Source organism: Wasmannia auropunctata, unplaced genomic scaffold (genome assembly GCF_000956235.1).
Source record: "Wasmannia auropunctata unplaced genomic scaffold, wasmannia.A_1.0 LD335207.1, whole genome shotgun sequence".
NCBI lineage: Eukaryota > Metazoa > Arthropoda > Insecta > Hymenoptera > Formicidae > Wasmannia > Wasmannia auropunctata.
Window position 1 is genome coordinate 41,161 of NW_012027683.1, and position 15,374 is coordinate 56,534.

At 38.6% G+C, this 15,374-nt stretch overlaps 6 protein-coding genes across 7 annotated transcripts; 2 read left to right on the forward strand and 4 right to left on the reverse strand.

Moving 5' to 3' along the window:
- The first annotated feature begins 692 nt into the window (after positions 1-692).
- Positions 693-2,264, forward strand: LOC105457550 (AP-2 complex subunit sigma). Its single transcript, XM_011702270.1, has 4 exons — positions 693-848; positions 1,217-1,366; positions 1,449-1,622; positions 1,789-2,264. The coding sequence occupies exons 1-4, from the start codon at positions 846-848 to the stop codon at positions 1,888-1,890; spliced, it is 429 nt and encodes a 142-aa protein (XP_011700572.1). The 5' UTR covers positions 693-845; the 3' UTR covers positions 1,891-2,264.
- On the reverse strand, positions 2,256-7,155 carry LOC105457549 (integrator complex subunit 2). Its single transcript, XM_011702269.1, has 5 exons — positions 6,786-7,155; positions 4,214-6,306; positions 3,796-4,000; positions 3,400-3,706; positions 2,256-3,234 (listed from the first exon to the last, which is right to left on the reverse strand). The coding sequence occupies exons 1-5, from the start codon at positions 7,067-7,069 to the stop codon at positions 2,782-2,784; spliced, it is 3,342 nt and encodes a 1,113-aa protein (XP_011700571.1). The 5' UTR covers positions 7,070-7,155; the 3' UTR covers positions 2,256-2,781.
- A 113-nt stretch (positions 7,156-7,268) lies between these two features.
- On the forward strand, positions 7,269-8,579 carry LOC105457551 (probable U3 small nucleolar RNA-associated protein 11). The gene is made up of 2 exons (XM_011702271.1): positions 7,269-7,589; positions 7,720-8,579. The coding sequence occupies exon 2, from the start codon at positions 7,734-7,736 to the stop codon at positions 8,493-8,495; it is 762 nt and encodes a 253-aa protein (XP_011700573.1). The 5' UTR covers positions 7,269-7,589; positions 7,720-7,733; the 3' UTR covers positions 8,496-8,579.
- A 44-nt stretch (positions 8,580-8,623) lies between these two features.
- LOC105457552 lies at positions 8,624-10,703 on the reverse strand. Its single transcript, XM_011702272.1, has 5 exons — positions 10,280-10,703; positions 9,914-10,048; positions 9,752-9,838; positions 9,489-9,579; positions 8,624-9,279 (listed from the first exon to the last, which is right to left on the reverse strand). Exons 1-5 carry the CDS (start codon positions 10,353-10,355, stop codon positions 8,955-8,957), a joined length of 714 nt encoding a protein of 237 aa, XP_011700574.1. The 5' UTR covers positions 10,356-10,703; the 3' UTR covers positions 8,624-8,954.
- Positions 10,704-10,973: 270 nt separating this feature from the next.
- Positions 10,974-12,377, reverse strand: LOC105457553. The gene is made up of 3 exons (XM_011702274.1): positions 11,604-12,377; positions 11,325-11,473; positions 10,974-11,165 (listed from the first exon to the last, which is right to left on the reverse strand). The coding sequence occupies exons 1-3, from the start codon at positions 11,992-11,994 to the stop codon at positions 10,974-10,976; spliced, it is 732 nt and encodes a 243-aa protein (XP_011700576.1). The 5' UTR covers positions 11,995-12,377.
- Positions 12,378-12,457: 80 nt separating this feature from the next.
- Positions 12,458-15,040, reverse strand: LOC105457554. 2 transcript variants are annotated; one of them, XM_011702275.1, is made up of 4 exons: positions 14,993-15,040; positions 13,865-13,982; positions 13,094-13,378; positions 12,458-12,981 (listed from the first exon to the last, which is right to left on the reverse strand). In XM_011702275.1, exons 2-4 carry the CDS (start codon positions 13,935-13,937, stop codon positions 12,620-12,622), a joined length of 720 nt encoding a protein of 239 aa, XP_011700577.1. In that variant the 5' UTR covers positions 13,938-13,982; positions 14,993-15,040; the 3' UTR covers positions 12,458-12,619. The 2 variants fall into 2 exon arrangements, with proteins under 2 accessions (XP_011700577.1, XP_011700578.1); XM_011702276.1 differs by having other exon boundaries at positions 13,865-13,963; positions 14,993-15,032.
- Between the last annotated feature and the right edge of the window lie 334 nt (positions 15,041-15,374).

Sequence of the window (15,374 nt, forward strand, 5' to 3'; positions counted from 1 at the left end):
GAAAAATCGTACAACGCTCAACAAAAAGCAAATTAAAGCTAAAGATTTACTCTTTCGAAAGCTGTAAACTGCATTTGCATGCGATTTTTAATTCGCGCCATGGAACTTGTCAAAGTTTGTAAAAAATTTTGAGATTCGTCGGGTCTCCTTTTCTATCCGTGTAATTCCATGAAAGATCAGTATGATCGTTTTCTAAAGTACCGATTTGGAAAGTAGAGGTTTCAAGCTGTAAAATGCTTTTTTGAACATCTCAATACGATCATTTTTGACAAAGTTGCACTCTCTTGAATTTTGCCTATTTTTGGAGGGTAAAGTAAGTGATGCTTTAATTTTGTTGAGAAGTGTATAAAGTATATTGAAAAATGTATGTATATATATATAAAACATGCACTTAAATTAACTACACAAATATTTTTTAGGAAAATTACGAGGATATAAAAATAAAGTCAATGGATAAAAAACAGCGTTTCTGCAAAACTAATTGTAAGACAAATTGGTGAGAGTATCGCAAATGTGGAATCCATATTTCATCTACATTATATCTATATTTGTGCAATCTACTTTTACGCAGTTTCGAAAGGTGGACGTAGCACGGACACGCACCACAAATTGTATATCCGCGGCGCAGAAAAGTGAATGTTGCTATGTAGTTTGCATCCACTTCTTTGGGGGGGCGTTAATGTGCGAGAGGGCATTTCACACGAAAAAGACCGTCCTCTCTCAAATTAGGTTAGGTTCCTCCCTGATATTTGTGATCGGTGGGCGGGGAATTGATAGAATCATATGTTTGTCATTTAATTAAAAATTCGTAAGGCATTTTACCGAGTGCTAAATCGATTTTCAAAATGGTACGTATAAAAATATTTAATTTTCAAATGAGATTCACATCTTCCATTGGATTCGATAAACATACGTAAAGAAAAATATGCTCCAAAAGTGTCGTCTCTCTTAATTGACATTTACTTCGACATTTACTTAATTGATCGTTACTTCTGTCAGGTTGAAACATTATTTTGACAAGCTTGAATGTAATATGTGATATTCAAACATAAAAAGAGATCAGTAGATCATTGCATGTCATCTTTATGTTGCTTAAAAGTCACCTCGTAAAATAAATACATTTTCGAAAATTATTTTGCATTTACAGTTAATACAAACGATTGAATCTAAAAGACGAGAATGCGTATATTAAGCCTCGAATATTTATTCTTTACAGATACGGTTTATCCTTATACAAAATAGGGCCGGTAAGACTAGGTTAGCGAAGTGGTACATGAATTTTGACGATGACGAAAAGCAGAAGTTGATAGAGGAGGTTCATGCGGTTGTCACTGTCAGAGATGCGAAGCACACGAACTTCGTCGAGGTTGGGCCCGGCTAGACGTTATACTCTTTCTTCGTCGCGTTCACGTGCGTTGTAACTAAAAACGTTGAAACGTATGTTCCAGTTTCGCAATTTCAAGATAGTGTACAGGCGGTACGCCGGCTTGTACTTCTGTATCTGCGTCGACGTTAACGACAACAATCTCTGTTACCTGGAAGCGATACATAATTTCGTGGAGGTGTTGAACGAATACTTCCACAATGTATGCGAGTTGGATTTAGTCTTTAATTTTTACAAGGTACTTCTCTTTCTCCTCGATGACATTTTTGACATTATCCTCGATAAGTTCGATGAAGCTCGCGAGAATCCATTAATTCCTTTATCTTAATTGATTAACGTAATTTCACGAGACTTTATTTGTCATTGCCCAACTGTATTTAATTCTGATAATAACTGTATTTCAGGTGTACACTGTTGTGGACGAAATGTTCTTAGCTGGCGAGATCAGAGAGACAAGTCAAACTAAAGTGCTGAAGCAGCTCCTGATGTTAAACTCCTTGGAATAAATTGGAGTTTTAACACCCTTTGCTTTATGTGTTAAACAAATGCATGATCTGAAATATGTAACACGTGTCCGATGACGAATATACATCCGTACTGCATAGATTTAAGACATGTCGCGTAAGACACGTACATAAATACTCTGTGTAAACAAAATAATTTAGACGATCCTCAGTAATCATGTTTCACGAAGAAAACGAGATGTACGATAATTTCTGCATGACTTTTGCGTTACGACGGAAAAAGGAAATAGTAAGAGGAATTAACAGCTCAAAAAAAAAACATGACAAACTATTGTAGACGCAAAAGAAAAGAAAGGTAGAAAGTATATCTGTGTTTTAAACATGTAATAAATCCTGTAAATACGTGCTAGAGGATACGTGAAATATCTCTCTTTATTGTTACACATATCTCTGTCACAACAGTATAGAAAATAGAAAATGTTAATGTTTTCTCACTATAAAAAAAAATTGCTTTTGTCTATATAAAAAGACAAGGATATAGGGATGTCAATATACAATTCTTTTTTTTTGTACTTACGTTTAAATTTAAAATAAATATGCACACAACCAATACTTTCATATGTATAAGAAAAGATGTTAGATACAGAGAAACAGTACTAATTATAAGCTTGTCTTAATCATATCTTCGACTTAATCGTAGGTGTACTCGTTATTTTTCGATCGACAGATAGTCGAACAGTCCTGTTAATTTATCGTAGTAGCTTAATGCTATCAAGTGTATGAAAGATATTTCTAATTCGTATTCGATTAAAAAAATAGCTTACAAAATTGATAGTCACTTTACATGGTGGATAATACAGAAGATTTATATACAAATAATACATCAAAACTCTCGAAATGGTTAACAGTCCCGTACTGCGGCCAAGTCGCATTTCAGTAAACTCGCGATTGCAATATAGCTTTCTGCAGCAACGTGCAAAATGTCGCGTTCACTTCTTGGCATAACAGATCCGCCGCTTTATCACCCAGTGCCGCCTGAGCCGTGCTGACTCTGCCGAGCTGCAGTAACAACCCCGTGATGTCCTCGGCCAATGGAGGAAAAGCCAGGCATATTCGCGTCAACGACGACAACACCGGCATGAAGAGTATGACTCGATCCTCGGCCGATAACACGCCCAGTAGCGTTATCAGGGTGTTAATCGCCAGCCGAGAAACGCTCAGAGCCTTCGGCAGGGCGTACTGAATCGCCAGATGCGACGCCAAGTCAACGGCGAACACTTGTTTCTCCGATTCGGGCTGCGACAATAATTCCGGGATCCAGTCGAGGCATATGTGCATAGACGGAATTCCGGAAACCGTGATCGGGAGCAATTCTCGTGGATAACCCTATGGGAAGAGACAGCCACACATCATGAGAATGATAAATTAAAAATTAATATTATATTTAGACAGTTGGCGATTAATTAAAAAATAAAAAGTATCGTACTATTTATTACGCATAATTTATATTACTAGGATATTACTTGTATAATTCATTGTCACGACATGTACCTGAAAGTGAACTAATTTGGCCAGAGATGGATCAGCTATGAATACTTGATGCAAGTAGGAGCACACGACACTCCGTATTTCCCGGAGGGACCACATTTGCCCGAGAGTTTTCCTGTCTTCCTCGGTCTCCAGACACGCCTCCAGTAAAATCTGCACTGCCGCGCTTTCTTGACCCGCCACCAAAGCTATCCTCAAATCCTCCCTTTCCGTTTCGCTCGTCAGCTGCCCGATTTTTTCGGTCAGGGGCTTATCCAGCATATGTCTGGATAATTGAGATCGCGAGGCGGCTAACGTGGCTTGTAAAATCCTATAAATCGTTTAAAAAATAATTTAATTATTTTTACAAAAATAAAAATTTTAAAAATTACTTTATTTAATAGAATTCGTTCCGTTTACCTCAAGATTACGGATAAAATCGGCGCGCATCTAAAAACTCTCGTGTCACATCTCAATACTTGCAATGGATCTAACACGATATTGTCTTGTGTTAAAAAGACATTCTTCACTATTGAATTTTCTATTAGCAGCGCGTTTATGGAGAGAACCCATAGACAACGCGGTAATACAGTATTAAGTCTGAGCCACACTTGTTTATAAAGTTCTGAAATTAAGAAAACTTCCTGTAAGTTCCTTATTAATAATATGCAAATCTCTCTTATGCGAAATAATTAACATTAGTGTATAGTTAAAATTTAAATTACAATTCATTTAATGATTTTAATTAAAATAAGGATTTAATAAAAATTAATTTAATGATTTTAATTTAAAAAAAAACGGATGTACGACTTACTAAATAATTATTAAAACAATGTACCTTGTATGTATCTAGGGACCTGCTCGTCGAGAATATCCTTAAAATAGTGTACTATCAACTCGGCGTGAGGCCAGATCTCAGTCGGTTTTAGCGCCATCAGTTGTCTCAACAATCTACCGGTCCTCGACGGGCAAGTTTTGACGTGGCTGAACGCCTCGACGATCGCGATTTCGCTGATTTTCGTGCTTTCGTAGCTCGCGATCGCGGAATCTATGTTAATCATCTCATCGTCCAGCCAGTCGTCCACCAGAGACAAATGAGGAAAATGCGTGGCCAGTAGCCGAAGAAGTGGCGAGAATAAACTGGCATAGTTCATCTGATCCCGCTGGACCAGTTGCAGTAGATACTTGATCGGTAACTCGGACAGAAACTCCGTCGAGTACGACTTGACCTTTCTGGCTTGCGACATGAAGATGTGCATGTTGGACAGTCTCACGTCCTCGTACAACAGGAGATAGTACAGAAGCAATAGCTGAGAGGTAAGAGAGGGTTTCGACGTGTCGATGTCCATATTGTCGGCGTCTATCTGCATGGCGTTGGCGGGACTTTTCTTGAAGTCGAAATTCGCCCCGAACACGCTGTTCTGAAACACACGGCGGATCTCGTTCTCGGTGATGGGCTTGTTCGTGTGCTCGGACGTCTTGTTGTTCGTCATCAGGATGGAGTTCACGTAGACCTCCACCAGGGCCGGTAGAACCGGATGCAGCGGCGGCACGCTGGCACAGATCTGCCGATATATCCAATTCTTGATGGGCACGCGGTGCTTCGCGAACGCCCGTGACTTGAGCAGCTGATGGATGCAGTGCACCGGTAGAAAACCAGGGATATTAGCATTCAGATTCGCGGTGACCGGTACCTTGACAGCGTGAGCGGTGACCACCTGTTCCGTGAAGATCTCCTGCATGAAGATCTGCTTGATCCGCGTGAGATTGTTCGGCCTGATGGGTATCTTCATGCCGAGCGTGGCGCAGACCAGCTCGCAGATCGCCGACAGCTGATTGCTGTGGAAGTGTATCGCCATCAGCAATAGCATTTCGCCAAAGCTGGCGGTGACGCCGCTCGCGCTCTCGAAATAGGCCTCCTCGCGCACCAGCCATTGCACCCATTCGATGCTGCGCTTCTCCAGATTGTGATGCCCGATCAGGGAGGGACACGCGATCAGCATGCACAAGCCGAGCGACACGAATCTGACGCCGGCCGGCGACGGCGGCGGATGCGACGTCAGGAGTTGCACGATCATCGTGACCTCGTCGTCCTGAAACTTGATGCCGCCGATACCTCGCAGAGCGCAATAGAGCCTGAGCAGCGCGCTCGCCTGCACGACCTGCGAGTCCGCTAGCTGACTGTCCGTGCTCTGCGACACGATCGTCTGCAGTCGTTTGAGCAGCTCCTCCCGCAGCGACTGCAGGGCCGTCTGCGACTCCCACTTGCGCTTCTGCCCGTTCCTGATGAACATGGAGAGCCACGAACGTACTTGCTGGTCGCTGCCAAGCAGCAAGCCAGACACGAAGGCGACCACGTCGCTCTCGGGCTGCGAGCTATTTGTGTTCTCGTGTTCCAAGCTCAGAGTGATGGCCAGAGCGGGCATCCGGCACAATTCCACGCACTTAGCCCTGATCGCCAACGCTTGACTCGGATTCATCTGGCAGAGCATCGTGATCGCCTGTGTCCTGATTCTGCCTAATGCAGACTCCTCCTGCCGTTCCCCGTTAGCGATCAGATGAGCGCACACCTCCGAGAAACTGTCCGGACTGTTGGCGACGATCCAACAAATAATGTCAGAGCCGTGCTTGACGTGCAGGAGGGTCTCCGCGATGTCCAGGATAGACAGTAACGTTGGCAGTTCAGCAAGCGCGATGCAGATCACATAACTTATCTCCTCCATGTAGACTGCATTGTCGAACAGATCCGACTGCTTGATCTGGAACTCCTGATTCTTCTGTAGCTCTTGTATCTGAGACGCTATATACAGGATTTCGCTAAGCACCAATCTGATCCGACGAATGGATTCGCTGCGCTCAAACTCCAGCGCCAGGCCACTCTGTAGGGACTGGGCCAGCACGCTGTCTCGCTGCACACTACCGAGCTTTTGTCTGAGGAAGAAATAAACAGTGTTAGCATTGTCACCTTCGAAATGAAGCCATATAACAATCTAAATCTGAGAATCATTAAAATATAAAGGACTCGATAATCAGACATTCTTTAATAAATCCCTTAATAAATCTTAACTTAGGAATAGTCACTTGAAGTGATTTTTATAGAAGCAAGAAAATAAAGCTCAGTCATAATAGGTAGTTTTTTTACTGACTAAAAATCCATACCTATTTTTTTTTAATTTCTCTTTCTAGAAAATATTAACTAAATCCGTATACATAATGATCTTTCCAATCTTAATAAATTAAGGACAATCAATAACACGCACATGTAATCAAGTGTAATTAATAATTTTAAGTGCAACGTAAAAATTTGTCCAGATAATCGTTTGTGCATTAATAAAAAACAGGTAACTATTTCCCGAGTTAAGTTTTTGTCGTCGATATGGAAAAAAAATGACAAGAGTAAATGTCCTAACCTCAACTGCTGCTCCTGTCGCACGTCGGTCTCGAGAGCGTGGAAATCGATCGACAACAAAGCGATAATAGAATTGACGGACTCGATGCCGGACAATATCGTCAAGACTTGCTTTCTACCCTCCACGCAGTCCTTCGTTATGTCCAACGGCGAGATGAGGCTCATCCTAACCAAACACGGCAGGATGGGCCTGATCTCCTTGTGCGTGCACAAAGACAGCTCTTTGATATCGACATTCTGTATCGCCGTGAATACTCGCGGCGACACGCGCGTGTTTTCATACATCTCCGAAGCCCCCTCAATTCTCACGCGGACTGACCGCCCGCGGACGGGAGAACCCGGGAGAGAACCGTACGACGTGAACGTGGCGTGCCGACACTGCCGACTGCCGTGTGAGACGCCGCCTGCATCAGCTGCGCCGCCATACGGGCGTACGGCGAAGCGTCAACGAATTCTGCGCACGCGCAGTAGCGTGAACGCGAGCAGACGTCATTACGTCAATATATGGCGTGTGTAAAGGGAGGCTAAACTATTTTCAATTTTCCGAATTTTGCAATAAAATTCTTCGCACATTCTTGAGACTTCGTAAATATTAAAGAGACACAAAAAATAAATATTTTTCCCCCTCGGCTGCGTTCGAAAACATCACCCGATTACGTAAATAGAACGCAGCATGTTGTACATGTGGTGGTTTTAGCATGTGTCAGTAAATGTGAGGTTACGTTTCACAGAGATCATCCGCTCTCGTTATAGTCGTTACGGATGTGTAGATAAATCGTTTTCTTCGTGAACACAAGAAAAAAAGGTAAGCTGCATAACGTAAATAAAATATCTATGTTCTGTGCACTATATCGAATTTTCTTGTATCTCTGCATTTATTTCACTCTCGAGTAGACACGTGTAATGTAATCCTCCGATATTTCAACACCTTCCAGAGAGCAGCGTTAAAATGTCGTCGTGGAAGAAGGCCACGAAGGCGAACCAGAAGACCCATCGGGAACGTCATCAACCGGAGGTCCGCAATCACTTGGGGCTACTGGAGAAGAAGAAGGACTACATTGCCAGAGCCAGGGCCTTCCAGGAGAAGCGGGCGACGATCAAACTTCTGAGGAAGCGCGCGCTGAATAAGAATCCTGATGAGTTTCACTTTCATATGATCAACTCCAAAATGGTGAACGGCGTTCATCGAGAGAGGGACAAGGAGGATCAGCATACGCCTGAGCAGATCAAGCTGATGGAGACGCAGGATCTCAAATATGTAGCGTACAAGAGGAACATTGAGGCGAAGAAGATAAACAAGCTGCAGAGTCAGTTGCACATGATCGACGCAGCCAACAAGACGCCGAATCAGCACACCTTCTTCGTGTACGATGATGCCAAGGTGAAGAATTTCGACCTCGCCGAGAAACTGGACACACATCCGGCGCTTCTGTCCAGGCGCACGAATCGGCCTATGCTGAGTGCGATCAAGAACATGAAGCTGCCGGATTTGGATGACAAGACTATCACCAAGCTCGAGCAAAAGAAACACATGGCTTACAAGGAGCTCGAGAAGCGAATCGACAGGGAACGCGAATTGACGGTCGTGCAACAGAAGCTGGAGGTGCGCAGGACGCTGAAAGACAAGAAGGTCAGGAAACCAAAACTAGTAAAACCTGGCTCCAAGACTGCCGCTCCTATTTATAAGTGGAAGTTTGAGAGAAAACGATAACTTATGTGTATTATAGAATTTAATTGGCGTAATATTATTAATTATAATTGAATATCGAATAAAAGTTCATACAATTTTAATGTGATTGACAATAAAAAATTGCATTATTTGATAAATTTCATACTTAAATCATTTCATTCGATAATAATTTAATAATGCTAACGATAAAATTTATTCTTTTGTATTACTTATTAATATCTATTACATTAACACTATGAAAACATGATATTTAGATGAAAAAATAAAATTAAATATGACAAATTAAAAAATAATAATATAAAATAAAATATTGCTGAAGGAATCTATCGCCGTTGTTAGTAATTCGGTCAAGCACGTTACTCATCTAGTTCACTATGTTGCTCTTATCTCGCTATCTGTCGTTCCACGAAATCTCAAATTTATTTATCTTTTTCGATAGATATTTTTAATTCCGTTATATCTATATAATCGAAATTATAATCACTTAATCGGCGTTACTTTTTCGGAAGTTGTTTCGAATATCTCGGTGAAATCTTCCACTTCTTCTGGCCTTCCGTTTATTTCCGCGCCACTCATTTCCGACGTTTGCATAATCGCCGTCTCGCTCGATGCTATCTCTGTCACTGACTCGGTCATCGATGATGAACTTCCTGCCGCGGATGTTTCTTCGATCGTCGTGTCCGTCATTCTCATCGTCTCGTTAGTCGACACTGGCAAATCCATTGATACGCTTATGCAATCGTAATTAATCTGCCAAAGTTGTTTCTTGGCGTAAATGTCGAGGCGAAGGCAAGCCGTAATCGATCTGTACGGAAGGATCGTGTTTTTAGAAATTGCAGGTCAAATTGAAAACGAATGTTTTTAAAGACAAGTTGTGGATAGTTTCAGTAGTGTGAAAATAATTTTAAGAATTTTAACTAGTTCGAGATAAATTTTGAATTTCTTCTCTCTGTTTTTTCCCTTGGTTGCAGATTTCTAATTATTTTTATTAGCAAAATGATTATTTTAACGTGCCTAGGAAATTGATTGAGCTCCAAGATGTTGACACACGCGGTCGAGAAAAGGCAACCGGGAACGAACACGCAGAAGTGGAACGCCTTGAAATCTGTAAAATAAATTTACGGGAATAAGATCGCTTACGCATAAATGCATAGAAAATGATACATTTTTTTTTAGTTATATATTTCTTAGTGCATACTCTTAAATTTGCGCGGATCAAAATCGAAAATTTAGTGCATACTCTTACATTCGCGCGGATCGAAATCGAAAATACTAACTCGTGATTGTTCTGGTGCTGATTATCTCCGAACTCAACGCGACATCCACATTCAGTCCATTCCTCTGATATGTGAAATTAACGCACACTATAACATAAAATATTAGTAATTCAATTCCTTAATTACTATTTTAAATACCAAGCCAAATTTCTGTAGACTCACGATCTTTCTCCTTTCTCGTATACAAGATCATTACGCTTTGGCAGCAAGAACACGAGTAAGACACCGAGCAGTTGCATGACTGTCGTGCAACCGAGACCGTTCTATAAATCAGGGAGCCTCTTGATACGTTGGTGCCTAATAAATGTTTCTCTATTTAAGTTTACAAAAATTGATATACACATCTAATAAAATAAATCCAAACACACACGCATAGAAAAATTATATATAATGAATGAGAAAAATATATTTTTCATGTAGCTTCACAAATTCTTCGATAAATCGCGCGGAAAAATTTATGGAAATATACAAAATTTTCTCACGTCTATGTTGAATATTATGATAAAAAATCGAGATAATTGCACTAACTTCTATTTTTGGGGATAATTTCGCGAACGAGACACAACCAGATGAAGACGAGAGCACCGATGCTACGCAGATCCATATTTACGCATTACGTTAATTACGGCAAATACGGGCAATATTACGGGCGTTTCCCTCGTAAATTAACTTATTATCGAGTTCCAGCGACGTCTCGTTTTACACTAAACGCTTTCAACTTTTTCACCATTCCGTTCGCCGTAGCATACAGGATGCAATCACGAGCTATTGTATCGCGAGCCTTTAGAAAATATCCGGAACGTTTTTGTCCACTCTCTGAATTATATACGAGCGTTAAATTCACCATTATGTTCGTGCACGCAGCATTTGTTCTCTACGAGATAAAAAAATAACGCATATTGTTGTAATAAAGATACATTGCACATCAAATTACAAATATTACAAATGTGCATATATATCTTTTTTTCTATATTATTTAATATTTAACTAATTATTTAAATGTAAAAAGAAAGTACGCGATATTTGCAAGTAGAAATATTATAACGCGAATTAAAAGTATATCATATACATTTCTTTTTCTTGTAATAAACATCAAGCTTAATATGATTTTCTGTAAACGTATACAATTATTTATTAAAATGTATAAATAAATGTTTAAATAAATATGCGTACATGGCACATAATTTATAATATCGTTATTATATACTTTTAAAAAGTATTTTTAAAATATGTCGTCGTCGTCATCGTCGTCGTCGTCATCATCATCATCGTCGTCATCATCGTCCTCGTCATCGTAGTCGGCATTATCGTCCACATCTTCCGGAAAAATTTCTACTTGGCCTAAACCACCTCCGTCTTCTGGCTTTAACAGGGCTAATCCGTTTGAACCAAATCTAAGACAATCTAAACTAACCTGTGGAAATAAATATGTTGGATAAAATTATTTAAGTATTTTATAATCATTTACATACAACAAGACGTGCAATTTTTTGCGCGTTTATTAGATTTGAATATATATATGTATGTAGAGAGAGGAATAATATTCTTCAGGCAATAAACTTTCAAATCTGACCTTAAATAGCGTAGTATCCTGGAATTTTCCTTCCATATTGAGACACAGATGAATATTTCTGCCTTGGAAATATATATTATAAAATCTGACGCACGCCCTGACGATCGGTAGCCTTGGAACAGGAACACATATTGGTCTAGGGTTCTTTCCTACAAAGATACAAAATAAATTAAGAAAAAAATATAATTTACATGAAAATGATAATTTATTTTTTATCTATAAATCCTTCGAGATTAATTGGTCACAACACCGATTTATGTTCTATACGTTTGCGCTTACCAGAAACAGTTCGTGTATAAAGAACTCTGTCGTTCATCATGATATTGGCGGTGAAGCTGAACTCGTCAGGATCGTACGTGACGTTCACGCAGGCTTTTTGTTTCCACGTGTCGTACAGGATCCTCGAACAACATCCACAGATACCGCCGACGCACTGACAGGGTCCTTGTCTGGTCGCGGTGACCGTGCCGTTTTCCGCTGCCGAAGAATTCGCGGCTTGCCTCAACAGTACCCGCAGTTGCTCCAGATCTTCCTGCGATCTCGAGAGATCTTCGAGATCACCGCTAACGATTCCCCTTGTCGTGAAACCCTCGTCGGCTCTCGATTCTCGGAGCGAGCATGATTGCGCGAGGACGATGATCAGCAACAGCCAGCGGGCGGCCCTCATCATGTTGCGTTCTTGATCTTGTCTGGCGTTCAAGCAAAACAAGAGGACATCTCCTCGAGATGTGCCTCCTTCCTGAGCGATTGAAACTCGACTGGCCGGTTAACGGGTACTTTATACTGACCCAGTTTTATGGTGAAATTTAGGCTTGGCTCGCTCGCCCGCATTTTGTAATTGACTAGAACTCGTCACGGATAAGCGACAGGATTCTCTGGAAATGATCTGTGAGCTCTGTCATGTGTCTCAAATATTTAGCGTTTTAAATGCAGCGTTTAAACAGAATTAACTAAGAATTAAATTAATACATGATTCTCTATTAATATAACAATGTGTGTATGCGAAATTCTCGAAAACACTGTCTGTAAACTGAAGCAAGAGCTTTGAAACAAAGAGAAGAAATGCGCTCTAATTTGTAATAGTTAACACTTACATGCACTTCAATATACGCTTTATAGAATAATAAAACAAATTTAAACAATTGCAATATACATTTTATGTATTATATCTTTACATCATAAATACATGCATACATTATACAACGATAAATAAAATATATTAACTGTAACAATTACAATAAATACATTTATAGCATCATAACGTTTTGTATGCATATAATTTCGTAATTATAACATCACACTTTTAACTGTCCAATGTTACTTTCTTCCTCGGGAGTTAAAGAAGGATTAGTTGGTAAATCAGTGGAATCTGGCTCGAAGTCCACATGATCGAATATTTCCGGTTCGTTCATTTCTGGATCGGTCATTGTCAATACCGCTGTGTCGGGAACGTATTCTCCGGGCTTCATCCAAGAGATTCCATCAGCACCCATCTTTACGCAATTGAAGTTCAAAGTCAAAAGCGTCCATTTCAGAAAATGTGCCTCGAGATTAATGCATGTATGAAAACTTCTTCTGGATATGGAAATATTGTAGGCACGCACGCAGAAGGATAAGGGCGGAGCGATAGGCACGCAGAACGGTGGTGGGTTCTCACCTGCGAATTAATGTATTACATTATGCATTAATGTATGCAAATTTTAACGGATTTAAATTTTATTAAATAAAAACGCTTGTAAATCATAAATTTTACGAAAACCCATACTTACCAGAAAGACCTGTACTGAAAAGTTCTTTGCCGTTTACTATAAGTTTGAGACTAGCGGATAAAGTTTCCGGGGAAAAGGACACCTTAGTGCAGGCATGATGGTTGATGTTGAGTTTAGTTATGTTGACGGTATTACAACAAGAACACGAACGATGGTTTTCCTCGCACTCGCACTTTAAACCACGGTTACCAGCAAAAGGGCTAGCAATATTTTCCAGCGCGTCTGTCACTCCTGGCAGTGCGAAACGCGAGTTCAACTCTTTTAATTCATTGAATTTGGTTGCGTCTAAAAAAATAACGTTTAAAAATTATAAGTACATCAAAAACGTGAAGAAAAAGTTGTGTTAAAAAATATATATTCCTATCTCTAAAAAAACAATAATATTTTACAAAGATAATTAAAAAACACATAAAATTTATTTAAAAGGAAACAATATGGTGCTAGTTAAATGTATATACATTTTGTCTTCAATTTGTACACTCTCACAGAACAATATAATGATATATATTTCTATTATAATATAATCTGCTATTTTTGTTGCACTACAATAATTTGCCACCTATTTGTAACAAAAAAACATTTTTTGCTTATAATTTCCTGCTATAATTAAACTAGTATTTCTACAGCGTTTAAATAGAAGTTCCATATATCTTTAGTAAGAGCTTTTTTTTCAAATTATGCGTTACTAATTTTCCTTTTTATTATGTAAATTGAAAGATATTAATTTCACAGAACTATTTCTGCCTTTTTTGATATAATTAGTATAATTACCGAAGTAATTGGCTGCAGATATCTTCTGGATACTTAAAGCCAGAAGAGATACAAGAAGCCACTTAGATAACATGATCGCTCAGCTGCACAACCTGCACGCTTCAATGCCAACAGAAGACTGAAATTGGGTACACGTTGGACCAAGACACAGAGACACCAGGTTCATTAATTATGCATTAACTTTCCATAGTAGGAAAAATAAGAATGCTCAATTAAAAATTTTTGTCATTAACAATTGACATTTGCAAAGAGCAATTGAAGACAAAGATATAAATTTACTTTTACTTTTATTAAAATTTAAGTAAATAAAAGATTAAAATTTAAATAATTATTTTATTTGTGAGAAAACTCAACTACCCAGAAATTCGCAAAAATCGGAAACTTTGCAAAAACGTAGTACATGATCAAATCAAATTACATAACTATTTTTTATTTCGACAACAAAACGCAATTTTTAATGCAAGCATTTCTCCAAAGAAAACTTGATTTTTCACATCTTTGTTTATATTTCTAAAATTATAACAAATACCGAGAAAATTAGCATTTAATTTTTAAATTTGATAATAAGAATGTGTATATTAATTTAATGGTTTATCTAAAATGATACGTTAAATAGACAATCGTCTATTCCAGTGCTCTCGTTATGTAACAAAGAGATTTAAGATTTCGTTTCACATGATTTAAGAAAATATCAAAGATAAGAGCCCGTATGTCTTAAAACACGTATGTATTACGCCTGAGTTGATTATTAAAATCTTACTTGTTTGCCCACCTATTATAAAACTCTTATCTTTTAATGTTGTCGTACATATTAAACAGTGTCAAATAATCTTAAATCTACCTATTGCGCAGCAAAAGAGCTTAAATACATGGTTACTTCATGTGTAAATTATCTAATATGTCAGTGTAAAAATACTCAATTGGCATGTTTAGAGATTTTTTTTAACGTTATATCTTGGAAAATATAAAAATTATTAAAAATATTAATATGTTTTCATAATTATTATAAATTATCCCTCGTATTTTTGAAAGTGTATGTTAATTAATTCAGGCCAATAAACGGCCTCAAATATAAAATTATATTCTATTATTACAATAAGTCACGACGTTTCGAATTCACTAACTAACCAATTTGATCCTCTTCAGCCGTCTTAGATCAAACTAAAAATTAGAAAATACGCGCGTTATATATATACGTACGATCACTTGCGTGTGTATTCGAAAGATCGTACGTCACGGAACTGTGCGTATTTGACTTAGCGAGCTAATTATTTTTCTTGACACCTGCAATTCACAATAGAATTAACAACTAAATAAACAAATAAATTTCAACGAGATAAAAAACTTATTACTCATTTTTTTGAATAAATATTGAATAATTAAAAATACCAACAACATCCGGACATAACACATTCTCGATAGGAAACGATAAATTGGTTACATATTTTATCAACTGACTTTTATGTACCGACACTATACCTATTGCAATTTTTTACTTTTTTTATATTTT